Genomic DNA, 14440 nt, shown 5'->3' on the forward strand with positions numbered 1-14440 from the left:
CTTTATAAAGTTATACCATAAGGACTATAGGATTATTTGAAGCTATAACGTCATTGGCGTATTTGATATTATTTTCCTGTGTGGGCCTTTTTTATTATTATTATACCAGCCTTTAACTGTCCACTGCTGAACAGAGGCCATTTCCATAAGGGGAGATTCACTAGTAGTTGCCACGCTTGGCAGGCGGGTTGGTAATCGCAGTTATGCTTTAAGAGGGACGCTGCTGCCCATCCCTCGACCATTAGTTTTCCTTAGTCGCCTCTTACGACACCTACAGGTAAGGAAGAGGTGGCCCTGCCAGCGTATACGGTTAGAGCAAGTGGGGTTGCCATTTTATCTTCACTTATTAAAAAACCTGCCACATATGTGATTACTATTTCACTAGTGTATTAGGCGTAACGGTATTGTTTTTGTTTATTAACCCTTAAAAGCCTGATTTTTGACATCAAATTAAAAAATATATAAGTGTACCCTTTACTGTGTTTACTAATGGGGGAAAATAGTAAAAAAATCAAAACGATATTTTTATATATTTATTAAAAAAAAAAATATATTATTTTTGATACTTTAGGCATTACGGTAATCAAAATATTTAAATTTATTTAACAATGAAACAATTCAAACCCCGGTATCAAATTTGAAACTTCAGGTATTTAAGGGTTAAATACTTTATAGTCTATTACTTAAAAAAAAAAAAAAAAAAACTAAAAGGTTTAAGTGTTAAAGTATTTTAATCTTATAAAATTTAATAAAATACAGAATTGAAGTAGGTATTTTGCATACATAGCACGTTGCAACTGTTGTTAGCGTAATCATTTGCTAAATGTGACATAATGCAAAATAGTAATACATTGACGGCCTCTAAGTAAATATGGATAGTAGTAAAAATCTACACGAGGTTATAAAGAATTTTATTTTTATATTAATTAATTGAATTTTGAATGAAGCTTTATGCATTTATGTAAAAGTAAAATATGCCATATGGCATATGATTAACCAACTTCGATAAGAGGAGATTATCTTAATTCCCAAAATCTTGTCAATTTTGAGTTTTAACAATTCTCTTTAGAGCTTATTCCCACCTTGGTCCCGAAATGACTTTGTGAAGATTGAAGTTGGATTTTTTTACAATTTTTTTTTTTTCATTTTTATATGTCAAAATATGGCGAAACATATGGATTATCGCTATCTCTTTTGTTTAATAATGTTACTTTGAAATTTTAATTTTTCTGAGTGGTGATTTTATAAAAATATGTGTCACCACCGCTTTCTGAACCTAGAATGTCCTAAGAGCCGATTAGGGGAGAAAGGGATTGTTAGTAATGGGGGTATACCCCCAATACTAGCAATGGGGATCCTATAGGATTCCCATTGCTATCAATATACCCTATCAGGTCGACCTCCACGCGGTTCCCTCTGGAATCCACCGTAGTTCAACCTTGTGGATTTCGTCACTATGGGCTAACTGATCTACTTTCATCCTCATTTGTCATCATCTCACTGGTGCCCCGACAGCGTATACCGACAGATACACTGAGTTACAGCAGGGAATACTATTATCCAATTAGTAACCAACGATCCTCAATGAAAATCAGCTTATTTCTTCGCCAACCACTCAATATTGAGCCCTTTGATAAATAATCGATTCTGATAATGATTTACTTATGTATATTGACAACTGTCTCTTGATTTGTTAAATAATTTTTTTATATTACTATCACCAGTGTAACTGGAAATTTTAATCATATTGCGTTGTTACAAGGTACATTTTTCAAGCTATTAATAAAATCTCAAATGTAAAAATATTTCTAAATGCGTTTACCATTTGGGAATCGTACAAAATAAATTTATCTGTAGTTAGACATATAAGGTATCCACATTTTGCTTAGAGGCCGTTACTTATAATGACTGAAGCACCGTGTTCACTGCACTATAGTTAGTCTAACTCCCCTGCGTTGCATGCGTCCTCGTAACTCTTGCCTTTCTGTTCCGGATCTAGTTTGATCATGTCGTCGATGCGCAGGATTGTGATGGCCGCTTCTGTTGCGAACTTGAGGGACTTTATCTTGGAGATCGCGGGCTCCAGCACACCGGCGGCTAGGTTGTCGCGCAGGGTACCTTCTGTGAGGTCTAGACCCACCCATTTCAGGTTTGCATGTTCGACCTGGGAAATATTTAATTATATTTTTTACATAACTGCTTATTTATATATATCCAGTAGAAACGATTTCTAACAAAGTTTCACAATAATGTCGTAAAGATTAAATGGGGTTTTTGATGATCTTAAAATTATACAAATTCTTAAAAAATAACAAATCTCTTATAAACGTATTTTAGCTATTGAAGTGTTTTGTCTTTTTCTGTTGCGCCAATTTCACCATTGGACAGACAGTGATAAAATATGCTAATAGGATTTGTTAGTTTTTATGAATAGGGGGTACTCCCTCTTATCCATAAAAACTTATAGACTACTGTTTATAAGTAAAAAAAAATGCATTAATTCATTTTCAAATTGTTGTCATTACATTTACAGATAAAGTATTATTTTAAAAGATATAATTAAATAAATAAATAAATATATACGGACAAATCACACAGATAAAGCTAGCCCCAAAGTAAGTTCGAGACTTGTGTTATGGGATACTAACTCAACGATACTATATTTATAATAGATACATATATAGATAAACATCCAAGACCCAGGACAATCAGGAAAAGATCGTTTTCCATCATGACCTGGCCGGGGATCGAACCCAGGGCCTCCACGTCGCAGGCAGGCGTGTTGACCGCTGCGCCACGGAGGACGACATTTACAATTAATTGCACATAACTGTTTTAATTTTACATAACAGTTATTTACATAAACACATTCATAAAATGTATAAGTATTAATTATTTTTATATATAAATACACAAGTTTTAGTATTCACCTTAGTTTGCGAAGAGTTGTGATAGGCGCGTAGTTTAGCCACCAGGTCTGTGGCGTCCCGGGCCGCGTTTACTGACAGTGTCTTCGGGATCACCAGCAGAGACTGAGCAAATGCTGCTATGGCCAACTGTTCCCGGGAGCTCTGGGAAATTTAATAAATATACTTAGATTATATAGATAGAGTGTATACAACTCCATACAAGTGCTTCGAGAAAAGCTGGTTCAACTTTTTCACACAATTTTGCGTGATAAATAGTTATGAGTGTTTCCTTCTATATTTATTTTGTCTTAAAATTTTTTCATCTTTTTAATGCGTAAGAACTAATTTTATTTATTAAATAACTAAAAATATAGATTTATCAAGACACATTGTGTGCATAAGTATATAGAACAGTTTTTTTTTTATAAAAAATGAGTCAGCTAATTTGACAATTAGCTGATAAAGAGTTGGCCCGTTTTTGAGACTGGATGCTCTATGCCAGTGATTCTCAACCTTTTTTTTGTTGCGGCACATATTTAACGATTTCAAAATTTGGCGGCACACAAAGGAAAAGATTAAAATTATTTACTTACTACAACACACTGCATAAATAGTTTATGACAAAATTTTATATATTTGCAAAATTTGGCGGCACACTTTTAAAATTTGGCGGCACACAAAAGTGCCGCGGCACAGTGGTTGAGAATCACTGCTCTATGCATATAATCTAAGTAAATATAATACAGTTACGTTTAACACACGCATGATAAAGAATAACGGCGGAAGACGTCGCAATCTCATTTGACCATATAGAATCGCCAGCGATAACAAATCTGTCATTAGTAGTAGTTATCATAAATTATCTTTCAAAATATTTATTTACTTTACATTTTTTTTTAATTTATGCACCTCCATTTACTCTCTGTTTAGCGTAACATATATATGAACGTAATATGTACACTGTGGTATGTGTGTCTCTGTGTGTATATGCATGTATGTATGTATATATATGTATGTGTATATATAAATGTATATGGTTATCCATGTGTTTGTAATTGTTAATGTATAAGTTAAGTAACTTTTTGTTGTATAAATTATATTGTGTTCACAGACTTGTTTAGCTGCGCGTTTATGTTTTGATCACGCTGTGTACGCATATTTTTGGAGGGTTAGCCTGAACAAAACATTATTGTACTGTATAAATTAATGTAACCATGTTAATTCTCTGTAATGTGTACCTATTGAAATAAAATAAAAATAAAGTAACGGTTGACTGGTAGAGAACGCCATCAGGCATTAAGTCCGCCCTGTACGAGGTCTGTCCGGAAAGTTCGTATAAAAGTGTTCTGGAATGCGAGAAAGAGGAGTGGGGAGGCCAGGTAAGCGCAGGACCCCTTCCTTATGTCCCTAACAATGCTTCAGTTCTGGTCTGACCGCCGTGCGGTGCGAACTGGCTTGTCACGCCATCTGTGAAGTTACCTCTTAACGAAACCCCGTCGGCATGGAGCCCGCTTCCGTTGAAGAGCAGCGCGTCGTAATCAAGTTTCTCTCGAAACTCGGCAAGAATGGCCGTGAAAGCAAAGAGTGGAAGACATCCGGGGAACCACGAACAAAAAAATCAAGAAAATCCCGCTCAAATGTCAAGACAATGTTGATTGTTTTTTTCGATGTTCGGGGGATTGTCCATCAAGAATTCGTCCCTCCAGGCCAGACAGTTGATGGAAAATTCTACGTCGATGTGCTCAGACGCCTCAAAGCTCGTGTGGCACGAGTTCGTCCAGAATTGGCGCGAGAGGGGCGTTGGATTCTTCACCACGACAATGCCCCTGCCCACACCTCTCTTGTTGTCCGTGAGTTTTTGAGTAAAAATTCCATTACGGTGACCGAACACCCCCCCTATTCGCCGGATTTGGCCCCGTGTGACTTCTTCTTGTTCCCAAAAACCAAATTGGTACTTCGGGGGCGGCATTTGGGGGACATAAATGAGATAAAAAAAGCTACGACGGGGCAGCTGAGAAACCTACAACCAGAGGACTTTCAAGGAGCCTTCTCACAGTGGAAACGGCGTTGGCACAAGTGCATTATGTCACAGGGGGAGTACTTTGAAGGGGATAAAATTGATTTACCTGAATAATTGTAAAATAAAATTTTTAAAAAACTTTTATACGTACTTTCCGGACAAACCTCGTAGACATATTCTAACGTGTGCAAAAGTATAAATAAATAAATGAATGAATGAATGGTTTATTTTCCCTTCACAAAAGGCAGAATAAAGTGACTGGCAATAGTGAAGTGAAATAAATGAATAGCGCAGGTACCAGCGTGGTGGCGAAGTTCTCCAGGTAGATGGAGAGCGCGGCCTCGACGGCGCCGCCGCCGGGCGCCAGGCGGCCCGACTCCAGCACGCGGCGCACGGCGCACAGCGCGTCGTGCGCCGACCGCTCCATCTCGTCGCAGTACGCGTCCGTCGGCCCGCGCAGGATCAGCGACGCCGCCGACCGCGCGCTCGGCCTGCCACACGACACACGCTTATACGGACTGTGGCCACGTCGCAATTACATCAATTCATAAATAAAAAGTCATAATCATCAATTTTTCCGCTTGATTATTTTTGTGCATTACAGCTTGCGTCACCTACCCACTTCTATCTGTTCTTTAACCAATGGTTGCTGTAAGAGATTGCCCTAGCGATAAGACAACCTTTTGTACCTTTATGTGTATATTTTTTTTTTATACAACTAAGAATGGCAAACAAGCTGAGGGCCCACCTGATGGAAAGTGGTAACCGTCGCCTACAGACATGAGCAGTACCATGGACATAACAGAGTATACAGTTTCGCCCATGATACCCCCCATGCGTTGCCATTTCTGAGGACTCAGATGTTATTCCTCTGTACCCTGTAAATTTACGCCATATCCCATCCTTCAAACCGAAACACAACCATGCAAACACAACTGCTTCACGGTCAATTAAAAAATATGTATTTGATATTTTTGTGTATTACAGCTTGCGCCACCTACCCACTTCTATCTGTTCTTCTTAAACCAATGGTTATCTGTAAGAGATTGCCCTAGCGATAAGACAACCTTTTGTACCATTATGTGTATATTTCAATCTGTATTTATGTTACTATATTTCACTTGAATTATTCACTTGTCATTGTATATTTTTGTTTATGGTGCAATAAAGAGTTAAATAAATAAATAAATAATTCAAAAAGTGGTCCCTTAGCGAACTAAAATATTAATCATAGAATGTATTGCATATAAATCTACCACTAAAAACTTTGCACTTGTAGCTGGCCACATCAAAAGATCGGTGTGAACAACGCGCGAGTGCCTACTGCTGTTAATCAGTTAACTTGTAACGCAAGTAGTTCCGTCACTCACTACGAGAAATATTGCATGTCACGCGTAATTCTGAATCCTTAAAAAATTAAGATCATCGGCTCCACACACCTACTTTATATTTTATATTGAAATTTTTTAAATACATTTTTGCCACTATATCTAAACTTTCGATTGTCAGGATGTGTAACACAAAATAAAGGACGCCAAAAAAAGAAATGGGAGGATGATATAAAAATATCTAGTTTGTTTTCGACACAAGCTTTATCAAGATCTTTCCATATTTTTTTCTCTTTCGTTAATCTGTACCATAACTTGTATGCTGTTCTTTTTATGTCGTCCTTCTATCTTTTTTCTGGCATCCTTTCTTTCATGTCCTACATATTGGACACAAGTCCTCAAAATCATATAACCAAATTATTTAAGCTCAAAACAGAACAATGATTGACTTACCCCTTGATTAAGATGAGTTGATCATCACAAATCTGTTCCTGCACCACCTCAGCAGCCTCACCAATCATGCTTGGCTCAAAGACTTCCTCTCCTGAAACAAATTAAAACAATTATTTTTACTCATATTATTTTTTGTCACATTAAGTTCTTTAGTGCATTAATCTTTGAACTTGACAGTTGTAATTATCCGATAGAAAACCTAATTTTGTATATTATTGTCCTATTTAACTGTCTACTAACAGAATGTCCATCATATAGACAGAGTATAGAACAAATGTTTACATGTACTTGTTATGGCCAGAGATCTTAAATAAATAAATCAAAATATTTTTTATTCAAGTAAACTTAATTACTAATGACATTTCTTCATGAATTAACCACCCAATTCAAAATGCAGTTTCAGCTGAGAAGGGCCAATATGAATCCAGCATTAGGGGCAAAGCAGTTTGGTAGTCCAAAGCCAAGCACATAAAAGCCAACTATAACTTACCCTCCATATTGGTAAGTGACGTTAGGAACGTAGCGCCGGTGGCTTTCGCAATCCTTTTGAGGTCGGCCTTCTTGCACCGTCTGACGCCCATAGCACCAGCCTCAACAAAGTACTTGAGGCAGAGATCATCGATTCCACCACTGCAGAGTATGACGTTCACTCCAGTGGATAAGATCTTCTGGAGACGCTCCTTAGTGATGTCTAGCTCTCTGGCTCGGATCGCTTCTAGTTTTTCGGGGTCAGTGACCAGCACCTGTAAGAAATCATAATTTCAAGTAACTATTATATTTTTGGATAATAGATTTTATTTTAAATAAGGCTATCGTATTGAGAGCGTGATATTAACGTAGCAGTACAATTTTATCGCCGGACTAGCGACTTGCTCCGACTTCTCATGGGTAGAGAAAATATGGCTCACGATATTGGCTGACCATGTAGTATTTTATAGGTGAAACATTTTTAAAAAGATTTTTTAGTTTATAAACAAAAAATCAAATTTTGCTAGCAATATAACCTTTCAGGTTGATTTTCGTGTGGTCTCCTTGGAAACCATCGTGGGCAAACCAGGCGGATACATCACGATGGGCCGCCTAAAATTATTTCTTTCTCTCCTATCATCCTTCATTCGTACCTTACCAGCATATACTGATAGTAAATAAAAAAACTTACCTGTACACCCATCTTCATCTTGGTTTTCTGCAATGAGAAGTCTAAACACGCAATCTTCGCGTTAAGAATCTTCTTAGGCATGGCCTGGGATGCTACTGTGCAGTTCAAAGCGTATCCCTTCACAAGGACACTCTCCCGTGCGCTTCGGCCGTGCGCCTTGAGTATATTCACTGCTTTGATGGGATATTGAGCGTTTCCTTTGGAATCTGTGATTTTGATAGCTTGTGCTGCATCCACTATTATTTCAGAGAAAAAATCTGCATCACTGGTGCAGTGGTTAAGGAATGTCTTCTTTTATAAAATCATGATTAAATTTATTACATCATGAAAGCTATTTTATAGGTTAAATAAACATTAAATAGGTAAATAATATATAAGTAAATAAGATTAACATACGTAGTCTTCATTTTTACAATTTAGAAAAAACTTATATTACTTTTTCTTTTTACTTAACTATATTTTATCAGACCTGACCAGATTCTCTGCATTAATCATCAAAAATATAAATAACACTTATGTTGAGATCCCAATATACATATATTTATTTATTAATGTGTTCTGCTATTTTTTAACTGACTTCAAAAAGAAGGTTTTTAATTCGGATCTATTCTTTTTGTTGATTACTTCATAACTCAATTATTTATAATCTGATTTGGAAAATTCTTTTTTTATTTGTTGTGTTTTAATATCCTTTCAGAATACATTTAAAGATTGGTCCCATAGAAATTTTATCAAAACTGGTTTAGTAATTTAGTTAAATTATAAATGAAGAACCACATCGCGACCATGAAGGTTAAGCAGTATATTTACATCGCTACATTATCAAGGTTATTAAATATCAAAATTACTAAAGAATTAAAAACAATAGATAAGCAAATAAATACGTATCTAATTGATGTATTTGAAAAGGATACGCTCCAATAAGTTTAGAAGACATGGTCGTCTTTGCAGCGTTGATGATGGACGGTCTGCCGAGGGATTCTAGGGTTACTGTGAGGTTATCTTGAATATACTTCACAGCCTCCTTACACGCTAGACGATAGCCAGAAATAATGCTGGTTGGATGGATTTTGTTTTTTACCAGCTCATCAGCATTCTATAATTGAAAAAACAATAATAAATATTTACATAGGTTTTAGGTAAATATTTATATAGGATAATTGCAATCATCAGCATCACTTTTAAATAAAAGTTATTTTAATAAATGTTCTATTTAGGAATGTAAACAGAACATTTTTACTAATTGAGTCTTCCACATTAACACAGTGCATACAACTGTTAAGTATGGTAAGAGTGGTAAATAAGAGACCAAGTATTTTTTTGAGACATTTAAGAATTTTTTTATTGTATTTTAGTTCTAATACACATTTTTCGTTTAACGTATGGTTAACAATTGCAATATCAACCTGTATATAAAGTTGAAAACAAAGAAATTTATATGAAAAGGTCTACAAAAATCTCTTCATATATAAGGCTTATCAAACAATAATCATAGCACTGGTTCTGACACTGACATTCCCACAGCTGATGCTTTGAAGTTTATAAGTATACATAAATTGCTTCAGAGTAGAATATACTATGGTATGGTACCAACAATTCATGTAACCGTCTAAAATATCAGATGTCTAGTAGTTTATTGAAGATAGTGTAAGTTGATGTCTAATATAATGATGATGATTAATTTATCGTAATTTTATTTTGAATTATCATTAGACATTAAATGGTTTTTGCTAAACATAGGCCTTCTACATTGGGGGAGGGGGGTTAATTACATTAGTTATCAGACTTGGCGGGAGAGTTGAAAATTTTTATTTATTTATTCATTAAACCTAGTGTGCTAACATATAAAATTATAAAATAACAACTTAAGTAAATAAATAAAAGAATACCTTAAGTAATTCAGCGGCAATAATAACGACTGATGTGGTCCCATCACCAACTTCCTCATCCTGAAGCTGTGCCAGTTCTACAAGCACTTTGGCTGCAGGATGCTCCACTTCCAGCATTCTAGAATGTTTATAGACAATTGTTTATTGATAGTAGAAAGTCTAGTGATAAGACCTATGCTGTGGTTTACTACATTATTTGTTTTTTTAATAGCGATATGCTTTAAATGGGTCTTATTGTACTCACTTCATATTCCTAAATTTTTGTAAAAAATATGTATTTTTTCTTATTTTAAATCAGCATCCTGTCTCCGCATAGCATGGTTATTGAAAATAAAATAGAGCCTATATTTACTCACTGATAATACAGTTTTCTATAAATGTATAATGCTTTTAATATATTGTTTATATACTAATCTAATAAGATTAAATTATTAAAATAATTCTTATTTATTTATTTTAATATATTTTGTGTGTTGTTGGAACAAACACATATTGACAGTCAAATAGAAATTGTAAAAATTATTATTACTACCTCTATTGTACTTATTAAGACACTTAATATAAATTTGTATTAAATATCTCATATGTATAGACATCACATTGTTACAATTATAATACATAGATTCACATACTTGAGTATAGTTGCCCCATCATTTGTGACTGTGACTTCACCGATATCATCAACCAGCATCTTATCCAGTCCAACTGGGCCCAGGGAACTCTTTACTATGTTGGCAATTGCTGCTGCAGCCATCACTATGGTAATAAAAAAATACTTATATACCAGATATCATTGATATATAAATCCCAAGATGTACAACCAGAGATTAAAATGTTGTTTATTATTTCTTTTTGTTGGTTGAAAATTGTATGTTGAAATGAATTTTACATTCATTTCTAATTAGCCAGTGGTATTTATAGTTGAATGTGCCAAAAAGGTGTTATACATTTTTTTTTTAATATAAATCTATAAATGGAGTTTCTTATTTATGGTCAAGAAATATTTAAGTCCACTTGTGCTTCATTATAAATCTACATACATTTTATTTACAAATCAGGATAGTTTTAAAATGTGATTTATTTTTTTTATTTCTATCGCAGTAGGAGAACATTATATGAAGAGCTTCCACAATTGGTGAAGTAAAAGATACAAGAAGCATTCAGATTTCACCTTGTTATGAGCTTTGGCAAGAATTTTTTGTTTAAAATTAAAAAAGTTTAAATTTAAAGCATTGTATCTTGAGATAAGTAGCAAAAAAATATAAATATTTTTACGAATACAATTCCTAATGGGGCATTTATGGGGAACTAATGCTGTGAAGAACGTATTAATTTGCCTAGGTTATTTTCATTGTAAACTGAAATAATAAATAGGAAAGTATAATGATGTAGCAAATATATATAATTTTTACGAAATCATTATTCATTTTGGTAGATTCTAAGAGATTGTCTAATGATTTCTCTAAATATTCGCAAAACTGAAACCATGAGTGAGCTGCATGTGATCTACCGGAATGCGTTTTGAGAGCGTGGGTTTTCAAATAATATCTTTACCATTCTGGGTTCTAACCGGAGCCCCTGAAGATCGGGTCCCCGCTACTGATAAGGGTGCTGCAAGCGTCGACATTTTTAATATATATTTTGTAAATTAAGCACAATATTCACAAAATTATCGGCCGTCACACTTTTTTGTTTCTCGAATTTATAACAGTGTTGCCAAAATCAAATTAATTTATGTCATCATGACTCATTACATGACAAATTAGGTATTTACTGCCAGCTACAAGAATGTATTTTATTTTTGTGTAAACTGTTGAATCCAATATCTATGGCAATCTCAATGATATTGAATTTCAAGCTCGTATTTAGTGTGCAGACTTAATTATTTTTGAATGCATAATTTTTGGTAATTATCTCTTTGCAATCAATTTGAAGTTGTCCATTAAAGATTTAAAAATAATGATTTACGCATATGTTACACGATTGCCATCTAATTGCTAGATTCTTTTAACAAACAGCAACACTGGCGATTAAGTATTAGTAGATAGAACTAATTCATAACAATGAAAATTAGTTTCTAAAACGCTCTGTAGTAGCACTAGAAGAAAATAAAGATAATGTTAATAATTTGGATCAGTCACCCCTTTGTTGAAAACATACATCTCGACGTGGTCCCCCGTAGAAAAAAAGGTGGTTCGCCACGAATTAATCACCAAAAATGTCCTTGTGAATATGACATGCCAGTTTGACTGATTTCATTGTCATTTATCATACACAACTATTAATACAGGGAGAAGGGATTGTTAGTAATGAGGAGGTTAGTCCCCATTGGTATTGGTATCAACATACTATATTAGGTCGACCTCCACGCGGTTTCCTCTGGAAACCATCGTTTGTCTTTTCATCCTCAGCAATCATCCATCACTGGTGCCCTGCCAGTATATACCAACAGCGCAAATGGGGTTACCATGCCATTTATCATCCATTAAAAAAACCACTGGTACTCCTCTAGCGTAAAATAATAATATTGACTGGGTTACCATTCCATTGTCATCCATAAAAAAAAAATGATTTCTGTCAGTCTATTTGGCGTTATTTCCATTAGATTTTTTATACCTAAATACATCTAGACTGGTTTTAGTATATCAGACGTCTGGAAAAAGAAATGTCACCAAGGTCGTGAGGCGCCGCGTAAGTGTATAATAAAAAATATAATTCTTTCTACTGAGAGGTTGACAAGGACAGTTTTAGTTGGTGGCACAGTCCCTATGTTCATTTAAAAGATACTAATGTTGAATTTGATATTTCATATGCGATCATTTACTGATGACACTTTTATGGCGTCCTTCTAGGAGAATTCTTTTTCTAAATTCGCACTAGTACTGTCAAAATTTGAAATGTATCCGCGGGATAGAACTAGTGTGACAAATGTACTTATCACGTATGAATGAGTACAAGGAGGGTGAAGATAGCGGGCAAGCGGGGGGGGGGGGGCGGTGTAGGGGTTAGTACGTGATTAGGTCGCGTAGTCCGGAGCGATACAGTACGTACGTGACGGTCGGGTACCTTGGATAGCGGATTGTTTGGACCCTACTTTATCCAGATCATAACCTGTTCTAGGTATTTCTTACTTCTTGTACTAGAAAAAAGTAATATACTCATATGTTATGATGTGGTAATTTAGTTTTTTATTTTATATTTGTTGTATTTTTTGCATAAACATGCTATTGAATTATCTTATATAGCAGTATTTCCAAACCGATACGACATCGTAACCTTCAAGAAAAGAACATATTCCTTTTTAAAGGGCTAGCAGCATACCTGCAGTTCTTTTGCTGTTGTTTGCACTTTGTTTAAAAAAAAAATCTCTTCGAATTAAACAAACGACAGCGCTGTCAATAAACAGAAATAATTAAAAAAGTTATAGCAATATTATATTAAAAATTGTAGTCTCTTTTTTCTTCTTTCCTTCGTTGGCAATTGGTCGTTATTTCTGTCAGCGTTATGTATAAGAGAATCGATTTCCAGTAAATATATCTATATATCATTGTTACTTTCAGTGTCACTCGGGATGATGTTAACTTTCGAACGATATCCCATCCAGTGCCAGATTAACCATGTCAGGGGCCCTGGGCTACACACGTCTCGCTCCCGATAAAAAAAAGTGCTATAATATTCCATATATATAATAATTTGAAATGCGTTATGAATGCGCACATGACTCTAGCAAAAGCCGAGTATGTACCTATAGCCAGGCATACGGGTATTTTGTGATGTATTTATTAATATTTCTACTAACCTTGTAATTATTGTACTGTATTTGTAAAATTGGACATAAACACATTTATTAAATATGATGATGAATAAAAATAATAATGTTTGTTAAATACAAATCTTCAAATATAATTTTCCTCCAAAGAAACTGTCTCCGTGCTCTGGATCCCTGGTCGATAGGGGTTTCTAGGCAGTTTCCTACACTGCCTAATGGATAATTCCACCTATTTTAATCTTTTAGTAATTTTTTTTTTATAAGATATGATGAAACGCGAAGTATTTGTAGTCATTTGGACATTTAGTATTTTAAATGTTCCAAATATGAATTTGAAAATTCTGAAGTTTGAGCTGAGATTCGATCTTGGAATGCTCAGACCGTAGTAAGTAATGATTCCATTCTGCTATCACCACATGTACACTATACTTATTAAGTTAAGTAGTGCCAATAAAATCGACTCTATCATTATAAGGAAAAAATGACAAAAAAGTTCTTAACTCATAGATCCTATAAATACCTTAAATATTAACGGTCTTACCCGAAAATAATTTAAAACACTATCTATTTTAATATAATGACTACCGGTTTAACATACGTGTAATTAGATCGAAAAAGCTTGTCTGTTTATCTAAACAGAGTTTAACAAAACTCTGTCTAATTGATTAATTATTGTTTAATCGGTGTAATAATGATTTTTTTTTCATAACACGAAGGTGCCACTCAAGCATACAGTTCGTCTGATGGTAAACAGTAACTGTAGTCTATGGACGCCTGCAACACTAGGGGTGTATTCGTAATTTTTTTTTAATGTGTGATAATGGAATGGTACCCCACCCGCGCTATCGGTATACACTGGCGGAGCACCAGTGAAGGATGATAAGTGAGGATGAAGCAGGTCAGTTAGCCCATC

The 14440-nt window shown here is 34.8% G+C and overlaps 1 protein-coding gene across 1 annotated transcript; it reads right to left on the minus strand.

Moving 5' to 3' along the window:
• Positions 1 to 712: 712 nt before the first annotated feature.
• On the minus strand, positions 713 to 11485 carry LOC113518920 (T-complex protein 1 subunit alpha). The gene is made up of 10 exons (XM_026903951.3): positions 11313 to 11485; positions 10391 to 10514; positions 9759 to 9876; positions 8784 to 8965; positions 7870 to 8134; positions 7201 to 7453; positions 6711 to 6801; positions 5228 to 5420; positions 2931 to 3071; positions 713 to 2164 (listed from the first exon to the last, which is right to left on the minus strand). The coding sequence occupies exons 1-10, from the start codon at positions 11383 to 11385 to the stop codon at positions 1937 to 1939; spliced, it is 1668 nt and encodes a 555-aa protein (XP_026759752.1). The 5' UTR covers positions 11386 to 11485; the 3' UTR covers positions 713 to 1936.
• Positions 11486 to 14440: the final 2955 nt, after the last annotated feature.

This window comes from Galleria mellonella, unplaced genomic scaffold (assembly GCF_026898425.1).
Source record: "Galleria mellonella isolate WM207_F2 unplaced genomic scaffold, CSIRO_AGI_GalMel_v1 utg44, whole genome shotgun sequence".
Taxonomy (NCBI): Eukaryota; Metazoa; Arthropoda; class Insecta; order Lepidoptera; family Pyralidae; genus Galleria; species Galleria mellonella.